Genomic DNA, 27,087 nt, shown 5'->3' on the forward strand with positions numbered 1-27,087 from the left:
CTACGGAGTTGCATCTTTTCAAGTTAGTGTCCCTTTTTCGCTTTAATAATACAAATCATTTGATCCTTTTTAGGGCCGCAACCAACTATTATTTTCATTGTTGAATAATCTGTGGATTATTCCCAAAGGTCTTGTTTTGTCCGAAACTCAAAGATATTCAGTTTCCTGTCCCAGAGGAGAGAAGAAACTAGAACATTATTCACATTTAACAAGCTGGAATCAGAGAAGATAAACTTTTGTCCACAAAACAATGACTCAAACCGATTATGAAAGTAGTTGGCGGTTAATTTAATGGTTGACAACTAATCGATTCGTCCTTTTCAAGCCGTGGTGAACTGAATTCAGCAGTCAAGATGTTCGGAAACCTTTGTAAATCAAAGACGTGCAGACGGTCTATATCCCTGAAGTCATGTGCCAACCGAGCAGCAGAGATTTAGTGTTTCAAATTCAAAACTTTTTTTTTCCAACTGTAAAAGTTTCTATGCATAAAGGGGTGACATACAGCTCAAGAGCACAGTGGTGTGAAGACAAAGTTTAACGGGGATCAGAAATTCTGCTTTCTGGACAGAAGTGATCCTCGAACGATTTTGACAGCACAACGTCAGAAAAGACCCCCCCCCAAAATAAATATTGGTGAAACCCGACTATCAGCAACGAACCAATGTTTTGTTACCCAAGTCCCTCCTTTCTCTCTCTCTCTCTCTAATGCACGCACACACACACACACACACACACACAAAAACACACACACACACAAACACACACACGAAACAGAGACATTTGGTTCTGTTATCGCCCCTCAGATGGTGCATTATCATGCAAACCATGCAAAAAAAACATGAAACTGTATTTATATAAAAAAATAAGTGTTACAAAATGGCATAGCAAGTATATATATACATATACATATACATATATATATATATATATATATATATATATATATATATATATATGTATATCCATTCAATCACTTTTTCTGTTTCCTGATATCCTGAACTTTGCAGTGTCTACACTAGAAATCGCATGCGTCACATGCAGTGCGGTTGGCTTTGCAGCAATAAAGCTTTTGGGTGTATATAGTATGTGTATTTCTTTTAGCTAAATTTTTACGAAGAGTGCGCTGTACAGAGTTTCACTTTACAAACTATCTGTTTTCCCTTTTTTTGTTTAGTTTTCCCGGGGGTGGGGGGAGGAGAAGATGCCATGGCTGTCTGTCTGGGCGGCAGTCGGTGAATGAGATCAGCGTTGGCCCCTGAAAACGGCGTTGGCCCACATTGACGTCGCCGCTCACGAACTCCGCAGCATAAAGGCGGATTAGAGCCACCGTTCCTCCAAAATGGTTCGTGGTTCCACGGCTGTGGCTTCGACCCCAAAAAACTGATTTGGGGGTTTTAGAGGCATGGGCTGGATTCAAGGTTCTGAACTCGGGAGTTGTGGTTTTTATGCACGAACGCCTCTCAGGGCGGCATGTTCCACACGGCGTCGCCAAAGCCCTCCCCTGTGGAGGAGAGCGGCAGGGGCCCGCCGCTGGGCGTAAACGGGTCTGTGTCCGTGTCCGTCTCCTCCTCCGCCAGGTAGCTCGGTCTGGGTCTCGAGGAGCTGGCGTCCCCAGCCGCCGCCGCCCCACCGATGGAAAAGTCCCCGCCTTCCTCCCGCTCCACGGAGATGCTGAACCCGCTCAGAGAGCGCTCCAGCTCCTCGTGGTTCACCGACAGCAGGGAGAGCGGCGAGTCGCCCCCCCGACCCCCCGTGGTCCTGCCCGGCCCCACCGACAAGTCCTGCAGCGAGCTGATGGGCAACACCGTGGGACGCTCGGTGTACGTGGGGATAGTGGCCGCCGGGCGCCGTTGTTGGTGGAGCTGTGACGTCGGCGCGGGTTGATGGTCTGATAGCACGCGGCAACCAGCCAACCGGGCGCCCTCTGCGCTCGCTGCTCGCCTCCCGCTGACGGCCATCTGGTACGCCATGTGCGGGAACGCCTCGGCGTAGTTGAAGAAAACCCGGCGGACCTCGCCGTTGGCCGTTGCGTCGCAAGCCTCCAGGGTCATGCGGGCGGCGCCGGCAGAGTCCACCTGCAGGTGCTCCGTGTGCTGAATGTGCATGTCCACCAGGAAGTCCAACTTCTTCTCCATGTCCTCCACCTGAGACAGAGACACAGTAAGCGGTGGAATGTAACTAAGTACATTTACGGTGTTTGGTGTTTTAAGCCCCGAACGTTGCCTTCCAGGCAGCGCTGCCTGGAAGGTACTAGGAATAGGCAATGGTTAGGGTTATTGTTAGGATTAGGTGCCTTGAAGTCGACGTTGGGAGCTTAAGACACCATCGAGCTACATTTACTCCAGTACTGTACTTCAGGACAAATGTTGAGGTACTTGTACTTTACTTGAGTGTTTTCTTTTCATGCTACCTTATTATATATTAAACTACACAAAATTGCCTTGCAGATGACTTTATTGTATAAAATAAATGCTGGTGTGACCAAGTTCTACGGACAGTATTTGCCTTTCAAATAGGGCTAGGCGATAGGGAGAAAATCAGATATCACGATATTCTTGACCAAATACCTTAATATCGATATTGCGGCAATATTCTAGGGTTGACAATTGGTGCTTTAACTAAATATCTTCACCCTTAGATTTTAGATAAATAATCATCAGTAATGTGGATATATTAACTAAGTGGGTAAAGGCAAATAAAAGAAGAGTTAAAACAGTCTGGTAAGTTCAGAAAAGTACAGCACTTTACTGTTATGCAGCCTTTAAAACCAGGAAAAGAAACACTTGCGACGGATATGCCTACATGTCTCTTTTGGTTCAGAGACAAATATTTCACCTGAAATGTTGGAAGCTACGATTAATGATCTCACGAGATGTTTTGCACTTCTGATCCTCACCTGTCTCTCCACCCGGACAAATCTACCCATCATGCTTTGGTCTTCGGCGTCTGGCATGGAGGCAGCTTTGGCTAGGTAGGTCTCATGCCTGGAACACAGGGACACTGGGTAGATGTGGACTGCACAGACATTTGTTCGAGCGGAAATAAACAACAGATTCACCTGCGCAAAGCAACGGCTTTAGAAATAAAGAGTTTTTTTTCAACCTGGACCCTATTTTTCCTATGTTTTTGTGTCTAAGTGACTGATGGGAGCAACAATCTTTGAAATTGGTCCAGTATGAAGAATGAGCCCAAACAAAGATAAAACATTATTGGGCAATTGAACATCTTCAATTTCCGTCCTAAAAGTTGTTTTTTTTTGTCGCTGACAGACTCAGATTATTATTCTAAGTGTCTGACAACATCATGGAAAGGAACCCTACAGAGATAGACCTTTTAGTTAAAGAGTAAGATCCTTTTAGTTTAACATGAAACAGCCCTGAAATATTCTTCATTATTTACATGGAGTCTGGTTGAAATATGCTGGCTCCATACACGCTAAAAGTCCTGATTATTTACATGGAGTCTGGTGGAGATATGCTGCTCTATACACGCTAAAAGTCCTGATTATTTACTTGGAGTCTGGTGGAGATATGCTGGCTCTATACACGCTAAAAGTCCTGATTATTTACTTGGAGTCTGGTGGAGATATGCTGGCTCTATACACGCTAAAAGTCCTGATTATTTACATGGAGTCTGGTGGAGATATGCTGGCTCTATACACGCTAAAAGTCCTGATTATTTACATGGAGTCTGGTAGAGATATGCTGGCTCTATACACGCTAAAAGTCCTGATTATTTACATGGAGTCTGGTGGAGATATGCTGGCTCTATACACGCTAAAAGTCCTGATTATTTACATGGAGTCTGGTGGACATATGCTGGCTCTATACACGCTAAAAGTCCTGATTATTTACATGGAGTCTGGTGGAGATATCCTGGCTCTATACACGCTAAAAGTCCTGATTATTTACATGGAGTCTGGTGGAGATATGCTGGCTCTATACACGCTAAAAGTCCTGATTATTTACATGGAGTCTGGTGGACATATGCTGGCTCTATACACGCTAAAAGTCCTGATTATTTACATGGAGTCTGGTGGAGATATCCTGGCTCTATACACGCTAAAAGTCCTGATTATTTACATGGAGTCTGGTGGAGATATGCTGGCTCTATACACGCTAAAAGTCCTGATTATTTACATGGAGTCTGGTGGACATATGCTGGCTCTATACACGCTAAAAGTCCTGATTATTTACATGGAGTCTGGTGGAGATATGCTGGCTCTATACACGCTAAAAGTCCTGATTATTTACTTGGAGTCTGGTGGAGATATGCTGGCTCTATACACGCTAAAAGTCCTGATTATTTACATGGAGTCTGGTGGAGATATGCTGGCTCTATACACGCTAAAAGTCCTGATTATTTACATGGAGTCTGGTAGAGATATGCTGGCTCTATACACGCTAAAAGTCCTGATTATTTACATGGAGTCTGGTGGAGATATGCTGGCTCTATACACGCTAAAAGTCCTGATTATTTACATGGAGTCTGGTGGAGTTTGGTGATGGTGATTTCGGGGCTATTTCATGTTAAACTAAAAGGATATTACTCTTTAACTAAAAGGTCTATCTCTGTAGGGATCCTTTCATAATGTTGTCACACACTTAAAATAATAATCTGAGTCTGTCAACAACAAAAACAGAACTTTTAGTGGACACTAACTGGCGCTGAACATTTGTCCTGCAGGGTTACATTACAGCTTGGTTTGCCGATGCTGGTTACAGTGTTCTCGCTCAATACTGCACCAACTTAAAAAAATGTTGTTTACATTAGTCACTTAGACACCAGAAATGTGACAATAAAGTCCAGGTGTACCAAAGTTACTCGTTAATAACTTTCTTTTTCAGGCTAATATTGCAAAATAATCTTACAACATTGTCTAGTCATTATGTTTTCTCTAGGAACAGAGTAGCTGTACCTGGGTGACTGACTGGGCGGGTAGGTAAAAGGCGTTTTCTGAGTTTTCTTTTGTTTGGGGGTGAGGGGGGGTCCAGGGGCAAGAATCATGTCGATCCTTAAAGGAAGAGAAACAGGATGAGCTCAGAAAGAAGAAGATAGGTGCTTCACTACGACAGACTACAGACATCTGTAGTGTAGTTTCTGACCTTGTCTGGAGGTATTTAATTCTACAGAGCATGTCCAGGTGTCCAGCAGAGTACTGCTCAATCACGTCTTTGACATCGTAAGGCCTCAGAGTTTCCTTAAACCGCTTCTTGTTCAAGAGGAATTGCATGATCCTGTGAGACAAAGAAAGAGTTTCAGTTCAACAGTTTCGGACATTAAAGGTCCTATGGCATGCTGCTTTTTGGATGCTTTTATATAGACCTTAGTGGTCCCCTAATACTGTATCTGAAGTCTCTTTTATATAGACCTTAGTGGTCCCCTAATACTGTATCTGAAGTCTCTTTTATATAGACCTTAGTGGTCCCCTAATACTGTATCTGAAGTCTCTTTTATATAGACCTTAGTGGTCCCCTAATACTGTATCTGAAGTCTCTTTTATATAGACCTTAGTGGTCCCCTAATACTGTATCTGAAGTCTCTTTTATATAGACCTTAGTGGTCCCCTAATACTGTATCTGAAGTCTCTTTTATATAGGCCTTATTGGTCCCCTAATACTGTATCTGAAGTCTCTTTTATATAGGCCTTAGTGGTATCATGGGTGGGCCAAATTCTTTGGGTGGGCAAAGCAGAGAAAGGGGAGGTAACCTTTCCCCTTATGATGTCATAAAGGGAAGATTCCAGATCGGCCCATCTGAGTTTTCATTTTCTCAAAGGCAGAGCAGGATACCCAGGGCTCGGTTTACACCTATCACCATTTCTAGCCACTGGGGGACCATAGGCAGGCTGGGGGAACTCATATTGATGTTGATGATGAAACCTCATAGTGTGTGAGTGACATTTTAATGCCATGGGACCTTTAAAGTGACAGAATCCATTTGATCAAACCTGGTAAACTATGGCATTGTCTCTGTGACAACACATTAACCCTTGTGTTGTCTTCCCGTCGACCAACAAGCAACGTTTTGTTTTTCTGGGTCAAAATTTAAAATTAAAACATTTTGGTCAACGTTTTGGTCGCTTTTTTTGCACTTTTTTCAGCGTTTGTTTTAGTACACACAGCGATTCACTGTCCCACAGAACTCCCACTTTGAGCTGAACTTGAACCCGAGAGTCAGCGGCTGCTGCACAAGCTCGGCAGAAAAGTCTTGGTTCCTGAAACTGAAACCCGACGGTTCTGAGCATCCCATTCAGACCCATTCAAACCCGAAATAATGGTGTGGAAGGAAGCAGCACTTTCACAGGGTTAATCACTCATCTCACAGGCCCTCACACTAGATTGAGTTCCTGCATTATGTCAGCTGTGTGGCCTATAGATTTTCTCCTGCCTAAGCTCTCTGGTTTCCAATGCTTACCCCTGAGGCTGCATCCAACATCCAGACTTATTGAGCACCAATCTTACTGTGCCTGTAGCATTTTAAAGTGTTAAGTACTACATCACTGCAGCAAGAAAAAGGAACCTGCGGATCAGCAAAAACAAGGTTTTCAGCTGCTGTTAAGAGGTTTCTGAGTGCTTTCTGGTTTTTACATTTTACAAGAACAAATTACAATAAAAGAACACCACTTCATGTAAGCACCATACCCATCATCTAATCCCATCACATAAACGTGTCTTTCTCTCCTTTAAAACAAAACCACCTTACATTTTCAATTAAGGGTCATGGACGAAAAAAGCTCTCAACGCCGTTTTATTACGACTTTGCACAAGCAAACGCACACGCCATCATAAAATGTAAAAAAAAGTTAAAGAAAACTTAGGCACTGAAGAGGGTAAAGTTCAAGAAGCCTTTACTATCTTCTTGGCTATGAAGTCATTAAAATACGCCATTAAAGGAGAATAAAGGAGAAATCCGGCACAAAATGAACCTAGGAGTTTAGACACGTGTGTACCGAGTCGACCTCTCGGACATGTTTTCATGCTAATCGAATATGACCAGTTTTAGCGCAAACCGCTAATTAGCTAGTAGTCGGGGCACGTGTAAAGTAAAAAGAAATCTGTATTTCTACACCACTAACAAGGCTCAAAATAGCACCACACTTCCACGGTAGCATCATGAGGGTCTCTACATGTAAACCGAAGCATTGAGAACTTTGTAAGTGTACAGTCACTAACAGTCGAATGACGAACACCGTGCAACAGGTTCATTTCCGGTTCATTTTGTGCCGGATTTCTCCTTTAAGGACTTTATCAGGGCAAAATTGTCGCTTTTGGGCTGCCTCTTATAACTTATTGGCAAGTGATGATAGGGACTGCTTCCCAAGTCTCTCATTTGATATCTCCTTGCTTCTCACTTGAACCGGAATGCGTTCTGGCCCTTCTAACGTGGAGGCCGTCTCAAAGCTCTTATTCCTGTCCCGAGGAGCTAGGATGGAGGATGGAGGAGGGATCTCTGAGGGAGCTATGATTGAGGATACAGAGAGCAGCCTTCCCGGAAGCTGTGCAGCCGATAGCCATTGCTAACTCCGCCCAAACAGCTGACAGATTTACCAGAGGAAAGGATGTCTCATCCTACTAAAAACACATTTCCTTGTTTCCTCTCTCCTCGCCTGATTTACATTACTCTGCCGTGCTTCCTCAGTGGGATGGACTAAGACGCGAGGAAGGGAAGCAAGTGAAGGAAACGTTGATGCAATTTAACGACCTGGAATGTAGCCATGGTCAATAAGCATGGGTAAGATGTCACATGATTAATGTTAATTAGTGGGTGGTGGTGGCACAGTGGATATGACATATGCCTTTGGTGTGGGAGACCCAGGTTTGATTCCCACTGTGATACATCAACCAATGTGTCCCTGAGCAAGACACTTAACCCCTAGTTGCTACAGAGGTGTGTGGCCTATGACATATATCACAATTGTAAGTCGCTTTGGATAAAAGCGTCAGCTAAATGACATGTAATGTAAACGGGGGCACATTCTATCCCAAAACATATTGCTGCGGTTTCCGGGGCTTCCAGATATGTTTTCTCTCATTTGGTGGGTGTGTCATAGGTGATACTCAATCAGCAACATTATTAGATCTTGCTAGAAGCACGCTGCATGCTTATTGGCTCACAGACGCTGATGATATTTACTCCTCCTTAGATATTGAAATTTGGTATTGACTGACGAGGCTTTTTTCGATACTAAGGATGCAATTGGTCTGTGCCTAAAAAGTACTGAATTCGAAACCCAGCCCTACACATGATCGACATGAAAAAGTAGGTAGTCGCATGATAAAGTGTAAATTGGGAAAGTCACATGACCTGACAGCCCTGATGACCACTTTCAGTGTGGGGATCATCTCCTCCAGGAGGATGTCTGCGGGGAAGCCCCGGTCCTCTAAGGCTGGTTCTGCCAGGGCTCCAGAATCTGGCAAAATAAAATAATTATTTACAAAGAAAGAAAAAAAAAAAATCATTTTCTTTTATTTATTTATTTTTTTTAGAGATTTTTTTGGGGGCTTTTCCGCCTTTAATGGACAGGACAGGTGAGAACGGGGAGCGAGGGGGGGGGGGCAATTGTCACAGGTCGGAGTAGAACCCTGGATCTCTGCGTCGAGGCATAAACCTCTAAATATACTGTATGTGCCACGAAATATCCCCATATTTTTGACCAAATTCCTCGATATCAAAATTGTGGCGATATTGTAGGGTTGACAATTGGTGCTTTCACAGAATATGCACACAATGAGATTTTTTATAAATAATCATCAGTTATGTTGATATAATAACTAAGTGGGGTAAAGGCAAATAATAGAACAGCAAGAAAAGTCTGGTAAGTTCAGAAAATGACATCACTTTACTGTAATGCAGCCTTTACAACCAAAAAAGACAACACTTGTGTCATATCAGGATATTACGACATCCAAAATGTAAGACGAGATCTAGCCTCATATATTGATATTGATACAATATCTATATATTGCCCAGCCCTAATTTACAAGAATGAGGAGGGACCCTGAATAGTCAAATATTGTATGCTTCAATGGAAAGAGCCTGATTCGACTGCCAGTCTCACAGTTGAGTCTTTGCAATGCCTTCAAGCCCAGTCCAGACCAAAGATTCTGGACAAGACGAGTGTAAACTCGCAGCTACTTGCAGCTACTCGCAACGCGACGAGACGGTGAATCATCTTCATAGCACAACTACTCTTTGTACTTCCGTCCTAACTTCTGACTTTCAGGCTTTCTTAGTAGCTGGATGTTATTTGTAGCATGTATACATACTTGCTACAGCTGCATTTCTAGTGACTAAACAGCAAAAACATTTAAGTTCTCAGATTCACAGCTTTCTTTTAACGATGCTCGCTCTCTTCAGTCACTCTTTAGTTCGCTCCACCATATACCGCGCTATCCGGTTCAGACCGCTGCAACTTTTCCCTGCAATGTTAGCAATGTTTTTTAAGTGGCTAAATAAATCCAACCGCCACATGACAGATTTAAGTTTCACTTTCCAGGATCTGTGACCGAGGGTCGCCCCCCCATCCCGACCCCCACCCACATGAGTCGACGATCAGTTGACGATATAGCCTAGAAATCTAGACGCCACCTAGGGTCAGTCTAGCAACTCCCCGTTGGCTTGCGAGTAGGCCTGCACGATTAATCGTTATAAAATTGCGATCTCGATTCACCCTGTTCACGATTTAATTTTTAAATAAATTAGATTGTTTTGTTGTTGATTAAAATGTATTGGATATATAAAATATTTTTTTTAATGACTTTGATTCTCATTTAATTTTACGAGCCTACTGCATCACAAACGCTACTATTTTCTTCTGTGAGTTTTAAACATAGACTGTATAAAATAGGTTTTAAAGCGCTCCCAAGCGCTGCAATGCTCTCCCTTCTCCTCAATGTAGCCTCTATGTTTACAGGCTTGTTGTGATGTGCATTGTGCTATAGGTGCCAAAAAGAATCTATGTTTGGTACTGCCAATTTGTTTCGTTTTGTCATGGTTTATGTGTGCAATAAACATTACACTTCGTGGCCGAGAATCATGATATCAATTCTAAGCTAAAAAATCGTGATTCATATTTTTCCCCCGAATCGTGCAGGCCTACTTGCGAGTTGGAAAAACCAAACTCTAATCGGGCCAATCACATTGTGTATAGAGTCGGTGGGCGGGGCTTAACATAATGACGGCAGAGTTGTGGCGGTTCAGCGTGAAATTCCTGCTACTTGAAAACAAAGAAGATGGCTGCTGCTTCTGGAGAACAGCAGTGTTTGGAATCGGCTTTGGCCGCGACTCTGGAAGACTTGGAGGAGAAAAGAACAAACTGAAGTCATTCTTAAAAAAGGGAAGATGTGTTCACAGTTTTGCCGACCAGATACGGCAAAAGTTGAATCCATCAACTAGCGTTGATCTGCCTGGTTGTAGCGCTATCCTATTGCGTGCAGAGGGAATTTGAAAGACAACCGTTTATCCCGCCCCTCGGATTGAGCCCTACCAATGGGGAGTTTCCAGACCACCAACATCTGGATGTGGGTCTGGGCTTGTCAGGCTATTGACGATAGGCAAGACTTGACAATTCCGATTCGACTAAAGAAATTCTTATTCAAGGACACCCCTAGTAACAAAGAGCAAAGCATACACAGGTAATATGATGATGACCGTGTGGTCCGTGCCCACTGCCCGCTCTTGGAAACTTTATTTTCATACCTTCAGAGCTCTGGCGGAGTGTGTAAGCCTTCATGCGGAAGGCAGTGCGGAAGCGTTCCCGGTTACTGAAGCCGGCAGGTTTGGGCTCCTTGGAGGGACTTTCCTCGATGGAGTCGGCCTGACCTGTGAGCCTCCTGCCCGTCCCGACCGACGGACGTGGATTCTGAAGGCGAACACGCTCAAGTAAACTCAGTTTTTGGCTAGAATGAAAGAAAAGAGAGAAAGGAGATACAGTATGCAGGATGAGGGAGTAATGATAGGACTGAATGTTCAAATTCTTATGACACAGTTCTTCTAATGACCAACTTCTCTATTAAAATACAAAAAAATTATTAACTTTTTTGGCCCCAATACTTAATGTCACTTCTTGTACCTTTGTGTCCTGTTGGGCAATGTTGAGAATAGAGATGGTCTGCCTCAAAACGCTGGTATCGGTAACGCAAAGTAGTGGAGTTTATGCACCGATCTGATACCACGTAATAAAACCCTAAAGAAAATCTACGTTAAAGTAGATTTTCTTTAGTATTTATGTTCTTTTTCCGTTATAACTGACTATCAAACTGGAGAATAAAAGTTCTGGGGCATTCATTGTTTGTGTTTGTTCATGTTTCACAAAGAGTTTAATCTCAGCCAGACAGACAACAAAGATAGAAATAATATCACATCCATACAGAGATTGTAGTATACAGCTGGTAAAACACAAAATATATGACACACTGGTATCGGATCGGTACTCGGTATCGGCCGATACGCAAGTTCAGGTATCAGAATCGGTATCGGGAAGCAAAAAAAAGGTATCGGGCCATCTCTAGTTGAGAATAAATGTTTTATTATGAAAATATTAAGAGTCAAAGAGCCATGGCTTTGGGGAGATCTTTGCACGTCTGAAAAGTGTCTTATTATTGATAGATATTATAAGAACTACAAAAACAAGACCAAAGTCTTAACTCTTAGGTTTTTCTACAGCCGAAGATCTTTGAAGTAGGAAAGCTGCAGGTTAAAAACCAAAACGTAGCCTTAGGGGAAATTGTTGGGTCTTTCCAATTTAAAAAGTGTGGTCTACACCTACTCTATTGAATTGAAATCCTGCTGAAACCACCTAGACATCCCCAAAACTTCTACCCAACTAAGCCCTTTGACCTGCAAGTTCGCACCAGGGGTTGAGCGTCCTCCTGCAATTTCTCGGGGTATTCTGGGGACAAACCAAACGACGCCAGCATCTTCTAAAGGACACGCTGTTCTAGTCTCAGCAACAACTTTCCTTGGATCTGACTTTCCTCTCACGGAGGAGTTAAAGTGTTTACGGTCTGCTGCCTCGCCGTAACAATGCTGCTCTCCTGGCATAAGGAAGCCTCAAAGAGCTGCGAGAGAATCGGTCTCCTTCATTGTCCAACGGCTGACAATATTTGGCAGCACAAAGACAAGAGCTCCCTGGGTAAAATAAGACTCCTGTGTGCCTTGGAAGAGGTAGGGAGGCGTGGGTAACCGGAGCCGCTGCCAGCCCGAGCTGGGCCTCTGAAACGTGGAGCGCTCTCAGCGACTTTGCTCCCACAGCAGACACACAATATGAGCCTCTATGTGGCCTCGATGCAGAATAGGGACCGCAGATTATGGCGCTGAGAGGCTGCAGAATAGGAAGCTTTAAAGGAAGAGAGAATCTCTTTCTAACGGCTTATCGAGCGGATAAAGAGCAGAAAATTGCACGTGATTATCCCGTGGCTCTCTGTAAACGAGGAAACACAAAAGGGGAAAAAAATAATGCTCCTTATCTCCCACAGCTCTGCCGTCCCAAGACACATATTGGTTTACTACACCCGCACAGACCTGCAGCAACAATATTAAAGGGTTAATCCTTTTTATTAGAACTTTTCATAGTGTGATCGTTTCAAGCTGTTATGATAAAAACATCTTCTCACCAAGGTAAATGCCAAGATTTGGCAACATCCGGGAAACGTGAGACAATCAGACGATCAGAAGACATGAGCGTCTCCAGATGATCTAAACACATTTTTTTTGGAGCTGAAAGTGAGTTCTCCTGAAATGTTGGTGATAAATCATCATTCCTGTGGGAAACAATGCGCGCACAACTATGGCAAGTACAGTAGGTCAAAGTAGAAAGGTCCTCTGTTAAACTGGGATGGATGTTTACAACGGACAGTTTGGGTCATAATTTGACTTGTTCACCTTTGTTTTCTCTTCCAAAAAAACCTTTTTCTAACTGATCATTTCCTGACTCGTCAGAGCATTGTTTAGTCATCATGTTTTTAGTTCTCAGATTTGAATTTAAGTGAAGTGCAATGTTATAATAATTGTTGATAGCGATTAGAAAACCTTGAAACCTTGACTCCTAATTAGTCAACTCTCAAGGCTGAGACACACCAACCCCCACGTTAAAGAACTAGTGGCGACTAAAGCGAGCAGTATATTCGCCATTCCTGACCTATGGTGCGACAGTGTGACGTCATGGGAGAGCCCTAACTGTTTATACTGGCGCCTGGTGGTCGCGGCACTAGTTGCAGTCTTCTTCTGAACAGAGGTATTGCAACTGAGGAAAGGCTACCGACGCTGCTATTTCTACAGACTAGAAGAAGAAGAAAAAGGTAAACAACGGCAGAACTGGCAGCAGCAGTATTGACGTCAATGTCAACAGTGGCTGAGATGATATTGGAGTCAATGGATGAGGAAGAACAGCTGCTTTTGAGCCTGATTGCAAAGAAACGAAGAAAAAGAAGGTAGAATGCTGGTCGGTTGAATAACAACAGACATAAATATGGTGAGTTCAATATCCTCGTGAAACAAATGAGGATGACAGACTAGGAGAAGCACTTTGAATGCTTCAGAATGTCTGCACAACAATTTGATGACCTACTTCGTCAGATCAAGCCTTTCATTCACCATAAAAGAACTATTTTTAACCCAGTAAGAGAGACTTGCAGAGCGTCCTGGCATCAAGTACCAGTCTGAATGCAGCTGCTATTGGCACACTTGGCTCGGAAAGCTTGCCCTGGTCTCGCACTTTAAATTCTGGCGCGCCAGCGAGATCTACGTCATTTTGATGTCACGTTATCGCGCGAAAGGCGGCTGTAAATACGTTTCATTCTTCTTGCGTGCGCGGAGGGTCTGAGGACCATCTGACCGCAGAGCACCTCTAATGGCGTGTGTCCATTGTCCGCGTCATTTCCACATTTCCACGGGGACTTTGGAGAAGCGGGGCGTCGAGTTGCTGGCTCCTCATTTGCATAAAGTTGAATCCAGCCTTCATGCAAATGAGGAGTGGCCGGCTCGGCTCCTCTCAAAAGAGAAAATCTGTCTTCTGAAACGAAGACAGATTCAGCATCAACTCCCTATTTCTCGCTTAAAATGTTTTCAGAAACACGTTTCGGTGAACTATTTTCGTAAAGTAAGAGATTCCAACGGTCGTTGGACATGGTCGGTTTTGAAATCCGGGAGCAGACAGCCTCACGTGATGCGTTCGTCCAATCAGCTGCAGCCATCGCGGTTGAAGGAGGGTGGTTTTCTTTGCTTGTCGGTTGTCACTGAAGAGAAACTGGTGGCGAGCTCACTAGAACGCGCAATGCTGGGAAGCGGGACGATCCCTTCTGTGATAATAACGCGAATATGGACACACAAAAGTGGATTTGGACACGCCCTAAACGCACCTGTGCTTAGATCGTTAAAATATGGCACTATAAGATTTCATAACAACGCGGACACAGTGTTGCAACGACTGGCTACAGAAGAGAAGAAGTCTGTTCTTTGAGCCTCCCTGACTGCTGCTGCGACCGCAATGACAGTATGCAATCAGTTCGCGGCGACAACTCCGCCCCGACCACACTCAACGCAAGAAGCATGAAACCTCTTTAAGGCCAACTGCTGCGTCGCCTCACATCATCTTTGTCTTGGCCAAAAAGTCGCACTAGAACACATCGCAAAGACTACAGCCAGTGACGGACTGCGATCAAAAAACGGCATTTGCAACACACCAACATTTTTGTCAATAATATTGATTGGAAATTAGTAACTCTGCCTTCCGAATGGATCTTTCCACGCACCTCGCCACAGTACAATCTAGAAATAGTAGTGGCCCATTTGCCCAAATTCCAGATGGCCAGTTTGTCACTGACTACAGCTGACTGAAAACCAGCACACATACTGCACACCGTCCTGCTGCTGCTGATGGATTCATCCCAAGCAAATGCATATATTTCCTCCTGTTTGTTTGATAAATACTACAGTGAGCAACTTGTTGTTGTTTTCTTTGGCTTTGGTCTTTAATGACATTTGTTGACAAAAAGAGAATCGTAAAGCAGTTTTATCCTTTAAGAGTAAATCAAGCGTTCAGCTTCCCACTAATGACAAACTCGAAATTGACCACAGAGTCGAACCATCAGCATTACGTATATATATATATATATATATATATATATATATATATATATATATATATATATATATATTGCATTACAATAGATCATTTGTGTTCCTATTTTTCTGGTATATTCTGCAAAAAAAGATTCTAAACTAACTCGTGGAGGAAGATCGGGCCGACTTAACTGACCTATTCTTGCAAAACACTGTCCTCGCTCAACACACATACAGACACACACACACACTCTGTGGTATTGTGTTGAATAGAATATACACAATACCACAGATAAAAGGTCTAATATCGCTTGGTGCACGCACACATACACATACACACAAAATTGACTGTCAGATGGGTTATAATTTTCTCTCAGTGCTGTGTTGAATAAACTACACAATACCACAGATATGAGGTCTAATATCGCTCAGTGCACACACACACACACACACACACACACACACACACAGAATAAATGGCTTATCACCCGCTCGTTGCACCTGGCAGCTCTGCTGTAGTTTCTGGCCGTCAGCCACCTCTTCGCTCAGAGCAACAAGATAATGTCAGACTGCTAATTACCCGGCCGCTGATCCTACAAGCCCGTTAAAACTCGCTCTACCTCTCTCTCTCTGTCGTCATGTTCTGTTTCGCCCTCTCTACATCCTTCCGTGTCTCTACATATTTGTTCTTTCCCCACCTCTATGTCTTCATCTATCTGCCTTTTTTCTTTCCTTCTCCCATTCTCTCCATGCTTCATCTCAAATCTCACCCTTCATGACCTGTCCAAACTGTTGAACAAGATGCTTTCCAGCCAGCAGTTATGACATTCTTGATGAGTTTCAGTCTGGTTTCAGACCCAAACACTCAACCCAAACTGCACTAACTAAAGGTAACGGTAACTATCAACCTTACTGTAATGGATTCTGAGCTTTCCTCTGTTTTGCTGTTATTAGATCTATTGGCGTTTTTCCACTACACGGTACCTGCTCGACTCAGCTCGACTCTACTCGCCTTTTTTAGTTTTCCATTGTGATAAAAAGGTCCCTGGTACCTGTCAAAAGGTACTTTCTTTTTTTTAATATCACCTCCGTGAAGTTTTTTTGTGATTGTTGTGGGCAAAAATCCTTGATTATGCGGCACATGCGATGGAATATGAGGGATATTTGATTCACAGTAGGAAAACAAGCACCGCTGTTGTGTGTTTGGGTCAGAGAACGAGAAGTTGGATCCTTTTGTAATCAAGACTAAAAACGTAAAATTAGAAGCAACTAAGGACCACGAATCATCAAAAATTGGCTAGTAAAAAGCCTGTGAAAGAGCCACAGTGGCTGGTGGCCAAAAAAGTTAACTTCAGACCCTGATTGAGATCACTTCTTTTTTTGTTTTGTTTAGGTCATTTGGGTGAACTACCCCTTTAATTTCACCTACAAAACAAACACTATTGCCTAAGTGTCTGAGTGAACTGCCCCCCCTCTCTATCAGCCGGTGTATCAGGGCTCCTGTTGTTGCTGCTCTGTAGCTTTTAGCCGTAACTTAATCCAGCTTGTTAAACATGGCGGCTCAACGGAGGCCAAGAGGCGTCGGTGCAGAACGCTCCGATGTAATGAGCCTACGTTAGGACTGGGAGAGTCCAACAGCCCGACACGGGGAGGGCAGAGAGAGGCTGGGTTTAAAGTTCCTCTGGAAAAAAAAAAAAAAAGACAACTGCTTAACTGTGTGAAAAATGTGCAGTCTGGGGCGTAGCCATGATTTCTGAAGTGACGGGGACAGATTGTTCAGGAGGAGGATTTTTATTGAGGAGCAGTTAACCATAGTCCTCATAAATCGACCGGAGTTTAAAACACAAAGTTCAAGTTCAAGTTACTTTATTTTCCCCCAATGGGGCAATTTGTTGTGCAGCAGATAGTATAGTACAAATCACACACAATCACACACACACACAATACAGAGATTGCCTACCTTGCAGGCATAGTTAAAAACAATAAAAAAAAAAGTAAACAATCAATAAATAATAACTTATCTATGGTTCGTTATGGAATTAAGAAGTAGAATGGCTGCAGATACAAAAGATTGTTTATATCTGTTGGTTCTGAGTTTCGGGAGTTTAAAGTGCTCATATTATTCTCATTTTCAGGTTTCATAATTGTATTTAGAGGTTGTATCAGATCAGGTTTACGTGGTTTAATTTTCAAAAAACACCATATTTTTGTTGTACTGCACATTGCTGCAGCTCCTCTTTTCCCCCTGTGTGTTGAGCTCTCTGTTTTAGCTACAGAGTGAGACATCTCACTGCTGTAACATCTTTGTTGGGAGTCGCACATGCTCAGTAGCTAAGTAAGGACTACATGCTTAGTAGCTAGGTAAGGACTACATGCTCAGTAGCTAGGTAAGGACTACATGCTTAGTAGCTAGGTAAGGACTACATGCTCAGTAGCTAGGTAAGGACTACATGCTTAGTAGCTAGGTAAGGACTACATGCTCAGTAGCTAGGTAAGGACTACATGCTCAGTAGCTAGGTAAGACTACATGCTCAGTAGCTAGGTAAGGACTACATGCTCAGTAGCTAGGTAAGACTACATGCTCAGTAGCTAGGTAAGACTACATGCTCAGTAGCTAGGTAAGACTACATGCTCAGTAGCTAGGTAAGGACTACATGCTCAGTAGCTAGGTAAGACTACATGCTCAGTAGCTAGGTAAGACTACATGCTCAGTAGCTAGGTAAGACTACATGCTCAGTAGCTAGGTAAGGACTACATGCTCAGTCGCTAGGTAAGGACTACATGCTCAGTAGCTAGGTAAGGACTACATGCTCAGTAGCTAGGTAAGACTACATGCTCAGTAGCTAGGTAAGGACTACATGCTCAGTAGCTAGGTAAGACTACATGCTCAGTAGCTAGGTAAGACTACATGCTCAGTAGCTAGGTAAGGACAACATGAGCTAGCTAGCTGTTTCTCCAACTTCGGCCCGTACAAGGCAGGATTAGCCGGGAGACTTCTTCTAAACGAGGGCGCACTTCACACTTTGCGTGGAATACCTGCAGAACAGGGACATGGAAGTAGTTCTATACAATTTATTTTGTAGATTAGGGTGAACTAGTGTGTATTGTAGCAGTGTTTTGCCATTGAGAACGAGCTAGCATGCTCACGGTTAGCCCCCTAGGCCCCTCGTTTCGGCTAGTGACGTAGAAAGCCGTGCAGATTTTGAACAGCTCACCAGGAGACTGAAGGCAGGACACCATGGATGTTGTTTTTTTTTCAAAGTTTGTGGAAGCACCAGAGACACAAAATAACACCCCAAATCCCAGAAAAAGTGATTATTTTTCATAATATGGGCACTTTAAAGCATGATTCAGATGGTTACATCTGAAAATCAGCCTGTAAGGTAAATGAGGGACATCCGGCGTAATTTCTGGCGGCACCGGAGCAATCCCGGAAGTGGAACATCGAGGATATAGACTATGGTAGATGCTAGCGTCTAGCGGATCCGATCTAGCATCTTCCAATAGACTAGGCCATTTACTTTTAAAGACTCCGCGGTAATCCTGTATATAGTAACACTGATGTCTGTGGTCACCAGAAATAACTGTGTATTGATTACTGCAATGCACTTATGACCTTTCAGCAGCTAATAAAGACTAAATACCTTTCCTCCACAAATGAGTGACATTTTTCAGGACATGTTTTGCTGCAGAGACTTAATATCCCACCGCACGATGGAGAAAATCAAACACAAAGAACCCATCTCGGGCCTTAATTACCCGATCAAAACTGTCATTCATAATTGAAACATAACTAATGGACCCACTAATAGGTTTCTAAAAAAAAAAACAGTATCTCCGCCTAAATCTCGTCAAAGTAGCTGATGTGGAAGGCAGCGCTATTAAACAGCAGGCACGAGCCGGGGTTTTATATCACCAATCATATATTTACCGCATTAGCGCAGAGTTTTATTCGACTTGTGAATTAATATATGAAGCTATTTTCAAAGCAGACGAGGGGGGGACACCTTCATTAGTCTTTCCCGGCTCATTAAAGCGCCATCAGAAAGACTCTGGGCAGCAGCTCTGTGGGATTTACAGTACCCCCCACTGGAGATCAAACATCAGTGACCTACCTTGCCATGGCCTCCAAGTGCTCCTTCCTACGGATGGAGAGAAAAACAAAGTGCCAAAGTTATCAACTGAACACAGAGTTGGGCTTAACAATCTTTCAACAGTCTCTATAAGTCAGAAGACACATTTGAATGTTTCAATGCGTATGCTCAATGTGCGGGAAGTTGTCCCGCTTTAAATGAGACCTTTAAATGAATCTTGTGGGAGCATAGGGTTGTGGGACCATAGGGCTTTGGGAGCATAGGGCTGTGGGAACATTGGGCTGTGGGACCATTGGGCTGTGGGAACATTGGGCTGTGGGACCATTGGGCTGAGGGACCATTGGGCTGTGGGAACATTGGGCTGAGGGACCATTGGGCTGTGGGAACATAGGGCTGTGGGAACATAGGGCTGTGGGAACATAGGGCTGTGGGAACATTGGGCTGTGAGACCATTGGGCTGTGGGAACATAGGGCTGACCCCCTCTCTAACTGGGACGTTTGGGGACTGATTGGCGCGGATTGCTATTCCCTGCTTTTCGATTTTCTAGATTTGGAAATTCCATGAAGTTTCCAGGTTTTCCATGACCGTGGGAACCCTGATGGAGGACTATGAAAGATGCACATGCCATGTCAATTTAATGTTTAGTTTGGTGTTACTTACCTGAAACAGGGAAGAGAGATGATAGTTTCATAAAATCTCCACGTGGCTATAAGGTCTTCCCTGATTGGATTGGTGGAATAATATCGCCAGGCAGACTTGAGATAAGAAGACAAAACAGCAAATAGTCTTACAATTAAAACAGTTGAATGGACAGTTTGCTTTTTTTACCCTTTGAACATTGCAACAGAAATGGTCCGCCAGGCTGTCATTTCTTGGAGTATCTTCAAATGCGTTTAATTCCTAAAATTAGTACAAGCTAAGCTAAAAGGTTATCTTAAGTCAATAAACTGTAATAATTAATAAAAGTATTGAAATTGTGTCGTAAATAAAAGAAATACAAAAATGTGATGTGTTTCCATCAGATGTATGTATATATGTAAATGAACACACATAACATATCGATCCAAAAGATTTCTTAATGTAGAAACATAAACAAAATATTTCTTATAGTTTATGAGATATGCTCATTTCTATGAGCAGAGTTTAAAAGCGTAGGCCGTAGGTCCTGTAACGTGATGTGATGTGAAAGACATAAGCCTCCGCTTTCTAATGCAGAAAGAATGAACGCTTTGGCTGTTATGGTTTTTATTTTAGATCGAATTAAACAGTATCATGTTAACAACGATTTCCAACAAGGGTCCGTTCTCGAGGGGTTAAATTGTAGAATTCAGTCGGATCTACATAAACAGCTGCACCCTGGATCATGAAAGAAGTGAGAAGGTTGGTGATGACGTTGTGTCTCACCTGGATGAGCCCGGCGGCAGGATGTCTGCGCTTCTCAAAGTGCTTCTGTCTGTGCTGCTCCTGGACCTTGAGAGCCAAGCCTGAGCCCAGAATCCCCTGCAGCCACAAAACACACAGTCAAAGCACTGTGTACTGTGCATGTAATACCACCAGAGATAATAATAATAATAATACCTTTATTTATAAAGCGCTTTTCAACAAGGTACAAAGTGCTTTACATTCAGTTAAAGGCAACAACAAATACAACAACAGAAATGACAGAAAATGAACAAACAGCAATAAAATCAATAAAAAGCAAGTGGTGAGTTTTTAGATGAGACTTAAAAGTAGACAATGTGTTGGCTTCCCTGATCCCCTCCAGTAGGTCGCACCACAACCCGATCCCCTATAGTTTTCAGTTTTGACCAGGGAGTGACCAAGAGTGACCTACCAGGGGATCTCAGGTTATGTTTGGGCTCCTATGGGGTAAGAAGTTCAGCTGGTTATCCTACACAGTTCATTTAAATTTTGTCTTAACATTTTGGATGCCGTTGACACAAGCGTCTAAAAGGGGGGGGTCAGTTCTCCGCTGTAAAGGTCAAAAGACAATACTAGCTGTTATTTTATGGACGTCATTTGATGCTCCAAGAACACATTGGATTGGTTCTGTACAGACATAAGCAGTAGTCAAATAATAGAAAATTGGTGCAGGTGTGTTGGCTTACATAGACATTTCCTTGGTTTGTGGTGCCACCCGGATCATGGCTGCACCTGCTGCAGTGGTCTTAACATAACTTACGTAAGTTACGTAATATACATAGTTATTTGAACCCAAACCACAATCTTTTCCTAAACCTAACCAAGTAGTTTTGTTGCCTGAACAAGTTCTCCACTGCAGGGGCTTATAGAGACGCACTGATCACTCGTGTTGCTAGATATTCGTAGGATAACACACAATATCATACGAACCGTTGTGTGAGGATACATTGCTGCAGTTAACCATCATCAGCGGTGTGAGTTAAATGTATTCAGAATTCAGTACTGCTGCAATTAATATATACAGTACAGGAGAGTGTACCCACTGCAGGCAAAGCGAAGAAGGACACTCCAATCAGAGCAAAAGTGCCGGCTAACAGTCTCCCAGCCCAGGTCTTTGGGGTTTTGTCCCCGTAACCGATGGTGGTCAGCGTGATCTGCAAAAGACAGACAAAAGAAGATTTAACCTTTTCAAAGTTACTTTCAAATGTCTGAGTCATGGATGTATAACAAGAACTGGATACAGCTTTGCTCACTGGTGCATGAAGCCAAGTGCATTTGGGCATTTTTAGCCTTTATTTTGACAGGACAGCTGAAGACATGAAAGGGGAGGAGAGAGAGAGAGAGAGAGAGAGAGAGAGAGAGAGAGAGAGAGAGAGAGAGAGAATAACATGAAGCAAAGGGCCGCAGGTCAGGCCCGCTGCATCGACGAGTAAACCTCTATACATGAGCGCCCGCTCTACCAACTGTGCTATCCGGGCATCCGAATGCTCGGCACTTCTTCCAAACTGTGCGGCCGGTAAAGCAGGCTACTTCCTGTTTACCGCCCTGCTAACTTGAATGGGGATTTAAATGATTTATTTGTGCAGCTCTTCAAATTTTGATAGCGACAAAAGTCATTTCGTGGAGGTTGTGACACACAAGAAGATGTCTCCACTGATTTAGAGACATGTCTTTCGCCATGTAAGTCTGTGGGGAAAAGTCTTTTTGGGCCAGAGGGCATCATGTGACGGACACACAAGTTGCAATTGTACTGTTTGATCGCTATGTCAAATTGCTTCCTGGGAGCCAGGTTTTAGGTTACTGAAAACAAAGCTTTTGTAAAACTCCTTCCAGGGTGTTGTCGTGTCGACAGGTAAAACAGAGTGTTTGTCTTTGAACGTCAGACATTTTGTATAATGGCGGAAGTTTCCCAAAAAGTGCTGGTTCTAACAGCTAACAGGACTTTTTACTAGTTGATACATAGGAAAAACCTGGTCTAAAGTCAGTGGCGCTAGTCTAAAGTCAGTGGCGCGTTATTCAGAAGCTATTTTAGGGGTGCATGCTTGGCCGTAATGTAGAGTGTGCACACCGCGCATACACTTTGCTTCTCTCATCTACACGGATGCAGCAGTTCCCATTTTTGCAAACCATACATAATTACAAAGAAAAATATGTCCTTGTTTTACACAACATTTCCATGAGTCATGGATGTGTTGATGATAATAATGAGGAAATATTAGAGGACTTAAGGAGACGTGATGTTGAACTGCAAGTGCCGATGCCACTTGACCCAAATGCCCCAGCAGCAGCAGCAGCAGCAGCACGGGAGAGGAGAGACAGAAGAGCTGCATCGTCTATAGTGAGGTAATCCCGGTGTAATGTTAGAGTACATTGCAAAAATATCACCATGCATTCATGGGCGTAAATCTGATCTAACTGTAGGGGGGGACAATAAACATAAAATTTCTGAATAGCAATTTATGAAGGGGACACAAATAATACAGTCTCAATTATACTCGTAAAGGACGTGTTCACAGAGGAAAGTCTTAATACTATCATTAGTGTAGCATGGAGACTGTACCATTATCCTTCTTTTTAGTGTTTCTCTTGATTTAATAAAAAGCTGACTAAATTGACCAAAATATTCTTCTTTAAAACCATGTATTTATTTTTAAGTTGTTTATAATCAAGCCACAAAAATACCTTAAAACATAATAACTTATTTAAAAAAAAAGTGTCCCCGTATAAAAGAAATACAATGCTTTTGTACACTTGTTAAATTAGCTGATCATAATGTAAATTAGTGAGCCACTGGTAAAGCTCATCTGCTGACCCTGACAGTCACACACCTCCAACAATATGAACTAAGCTCAACACACTTACCTGAGACTCTCCACCTGACTGGGATTTACGCCCTTGCATGCATTCATAACCTCGTGATTCAGTGAGAGTGAGCCCAAAACATCGGAAAGTATGTTTTTGTGACATTTCTTTATTTACATTTTGTCAAAAAGAAAACTCAATAGCAAACGTCGGTCTCCTCGGCTGTGAACTGCTCCTGGCGTGCGCCCATGGATGTATTAAGAACATGCGCCTAGCAAATCTGCCATTATAATAGCAATCCGCCATGAAACAAGTGCGCCTGCCTTTAAAGGGAATGTGAGATAACACTCTGATTGGTTTATTGCACGTTATGCCCAAACCACACCTATGAGTAATGTAGCTACTTCAGACCAACCCATTTTAGATTTGCGTCGGGCGCAAGAGTCATTTATCCCACCGGTATAATAGCAACAGTACCCGAGATCCGCCCACAAAGATACTTGCGTTTGATACTTGGGTTTCAGATCGTTAAAATAGGGCCCATAAAGTTATGTTGCTCTTCCAATATATTGAGGAACAATATCGCACTTAAACTAACATTTCTGACTTCATTTCTGAGTATTCGTTGGCGTTTGGCCAAAGCCTGCAGCACTTTCTGGGGGCCTGGTCTGAGTTGACAAGGTCTTGAGGGATTTCTCGACTATGAAGTGCGACAGGAGACATTTGTAACAGCCGTAACACAGATTAATGGCGTTGTAAGAGTCTCAGTGTCCTTCTCTGCAGAAATGTACAGTAGTTCTGTTGAGAAACTCGGCTGTGAGCCCTGCTCCGCTCTGTGAACTCTGTGTTGATCCACTAAGAGGCAGTGCAGTGGTTCACGGGGTCACAACATCATCCGGAACATGCAGCTGTGGATGATTGAGTGTCTTGCTCAAGGACAGTTCAGCTGGGCAGATGCTTGCTGTCATAGAAATTGAACTGTGGCCTCCCGGTTGAAGGGCGGTCTCCTTAATGAGGCTGGAAAAACTGCAGAGTACCTCCATGACTGGATGCATTCATTAGAGCATGAAGCTCTGGCAACACCAACAAGCTACCGTCTCACTATCAGCTTTTGTTTCTTTGTCTTTCAGATTGGATTCTCCAACAAAATATCACATTGTTCAGCCACAGTCTTTGCATAAGAGCTTCCCGACGACACAAACGCAGAATATTACTAGTGGAAAACTGATAATAATTTTTTTGGCAGTTATCCCACTTTTGGATCCCAGCCAAAATGTTATGGGTTGATAATTTGGCTGAGTGCAATCTGTCCACCCAGCTGCAGCCAGGATGCAAGTCTTTGAAGGTATCACACGGAAGGGGACACCACTTCATAGTACAGTCAATATATTTACCATATGAGACTTCATCAGTTCTTTCTTAAAAGTCCAATGTGTAGGAATTTCTCCCATCTAGCATTGAGATCTCACGCCACGCAGTTCAAAGTACGTATTACAGCTACGGTAGCATTCAGTCCTTTTTCTGATGACGCTGGTCTATTGCTCTTTTCAATCTCCTTTTTCTTTTTCTGGGCGTTCATGTTTCGTTCTTCAAACCTGCCGGGGCCGGGAAGCTACGATACCCATTAGCAGCATTAGCAGCAGCTGTGAGTTTATCATGTGACAGCAAAAACGCTGTCACGAAAGGTGGAGCAGTATGTCCTGTATGTCCCTTACTGGCTACCGTATTTCAAGATGGAGCATGAACATGGAGCGTCTGACCCAGTTCATGAGAACGCAATTGTAAAATGTCAAGCCAAAAGGAATACTTGGAATTGATGGTGGTGGTAAATATTCATGAAGAAGGACAAGTTGGTGAACAGGCAACACAGATTTTGATAATTAACAACTAAGCAAGTTACACACTGGGGCTTTAAATCGAATTTCAGTTGATTAAGGAATTTGTTAAAATGAGTCAATACCAAAACAGTTAAAACCAAATGTATTCGTCGTTCGACTGGTTATGACTGTTTTCCAAGATGGCGTCCGCATGTAAACATGAATGCTACTGTCTTTATAATCTAGAATCTAAAAGGAATTTTGTCCTCAGGGAAGACTTTAAGCTATATTTACAGAGAAAAAGAAGGATTTATTATGAAAATAATGGTTTTTTTTTTGCCTGTGTCCTTCTGAAAACTGGATTAAAAGGTAGCGTTATACAGAAACGTGATGTAATCTACGTACCAGCCCCCACCACAGTGCGTCGGCGTAGGTGTCGAAGTCCTGCGGTTTGGGCTGAGCGGTGGGGTTGTCGTGGTTGGACACGTCCATGGAGACGTCGTCCTTCTCCACCAGGTAGACCAGGAAAGACGCCAGGATCAGAGACAGGAAGCCGATGTACCAGGCTGTGATCAGCTCCTGCACAAACACACGCATGATTACACAACATACTGTCTTCACACAGATGTTTACAGGTTTTATAGTCTATATCCACAACATTTCATTTTCTGGGATTGTTCAGGTGATGCCGGAAATTCTGCCGGTTGTCACTGTTTTTTGGCCAGATGTCTGTCTCCTTCCTCTTCCTTTGTGTTGGCGTTCTAACTTCCGGTGGATTCATGAGGACTATGGTTAACTGCTCCTCAGATCTCTGCAGGGTAAATCCAGACGGCTAGCTAGACTATCTGTCCAATCTGAGTTTTCTGTTGCACGACTAAAACTACTTTTGAACGTACACACGATCCACCAAAACAAGTTCCTTCCTGAGGCTATTTTGCAGCGGTGCCGTTAATGGACCTTTCTCTCAGCAGACATGTTGACTTGTCATAGTAGGAAAAGCCCAGCTGAAATTGATAACCTTAACGATGGCTCAGTTCCATCAAGTGTCCCAGTAAGCTATTTCAGTGAGTCAGCATGCACAATACCAGGACCTCTCCTAAGTGGAATGCAGCCATCAGTAATGGTTTAATACCAGGACCTCTCCTAAGTGGAATGCAGCCATCAGTAATGGTTTAATACCAGGACCTCTCCTAAGTGGAATGCAGCCATCAGTAATGGTTTAATACCAGGACCTCTCCTAAGTGGAATGCAGCCATCAGTAATGGTTTTGAACACACCTGTGCTTTTCCTACTGTGACATGTCAACTTGTCTGCCGTGAAAAAGGTCTATTGCATCTGTTGCTTAGCACCGCCCATGACGATCGTGACTGGTTTAAAGAAATGCCAATAAACCAGAGCACGTTTTTCCCCCCGTCAACTTGTGACGAAAGTACATAGTTTATTTGCTCTGAACTACTTGATGGAAACGCTTCTAATTCACATTTTCTTTTTTGCGACATTTTAGCTTAACGTTTGTGTTGTCTATCTGTTGACCTTAAACTTTTTATTTTTCTGGGTCCAAAATAAAAATAGATTTTTTTGTCAGTATTTTTGGCCGTTTGTTTTTAGACAGTTTTGCAACGTTTCCCCTGATGTTTATTTTTTTTGTCACTTTTCCCGATATTTTTGTCGATTCTTTTTCTGCGCTTTTTTTTTTTCCCTTTTTGTTGTTGTTTTTCAACGTTCTTTTATCAATTTCTTTTTCACATGCTATAAAATTAAATAAAACACCCAAATTCAATGAAAAAAGTGAACTAATCATTTATTTTTACTTTTGACAGGTTGTCTGAAAGAAAACCCAAATTTCTGATAAAGAAACCTTTTTGAAAATGGGTCATATTTGACCCGA

The 27,087-nt window shown here is 43.0% G+C and overlaps 1 protein-coding gene across 1 annotated transcript in view; it reads right to left on the minus strand.

The window, feature by feature from the left end:
• Positions 1-987: 987 nt before the first annotated feature.
• Positions 988-27,087, minus strand: part of kcnq3 (potassium voltage-gated channel, KQT-like subfamily, member 3) — a 139,064-nt gene continuing 112,964 nt past the window's right edge. The window contains exons 5-15 of the mRNA XM_028593313.1: positions 25,605-25,778; positions 21,624-21,734; positions 20,563-20,658; positions 19,819-19,913; positions 19,179-19,205; positions 10,702-10,901; positions 8,308-8,413; positions 5,106-5,237; positions 4,919-5,014; positions 2,897-2,984; positions 988-2,144 (exon numbers count right to left, since the gene is read on the minus strand). Coding sequence (XP_028449114.1) covers positions 1,461-2,144; positions 2,897-2,984; positions 4,919-5,014; positions 5,106-5,237; positions 8,308-8,413; positions 10,702-10,901; positions 19,179-19,205; positions 19,819-19,913; positions 20,563-20,658; positions 21,624-21,734; positions 25,605-25,778 — 1,809 coding nt within the window. The 3' untranslated portion in view covers positions 988-1,460. The remainder of the gene's footprint in view (positions 2,145-2,896; positions 2,985-4,918; positions 5,015-5,105; positions 5,238-8,307; positions 8,414-10,701; positions 10,902-19,178; positions 19,206-19,818; positions 19,914-20,562; positions 20,659-21,623; positions 21,735-25,604; positions 25,779-27,087) is intronic.

Source organism: Perca flavescens, chromosome 12 (assembly GCF_004354835.1).
Source record: "Perca flavescens isolate YP-PL-M2 chromosome 12, PFLA_1.0, whole genome shotgun sequence".
Classification (NCBI taxonomy): Eukaryota; Metazoa; Chordata; class Actinopteri; order Perciformes; family Percidae; genus Perca; species Perca flavescens.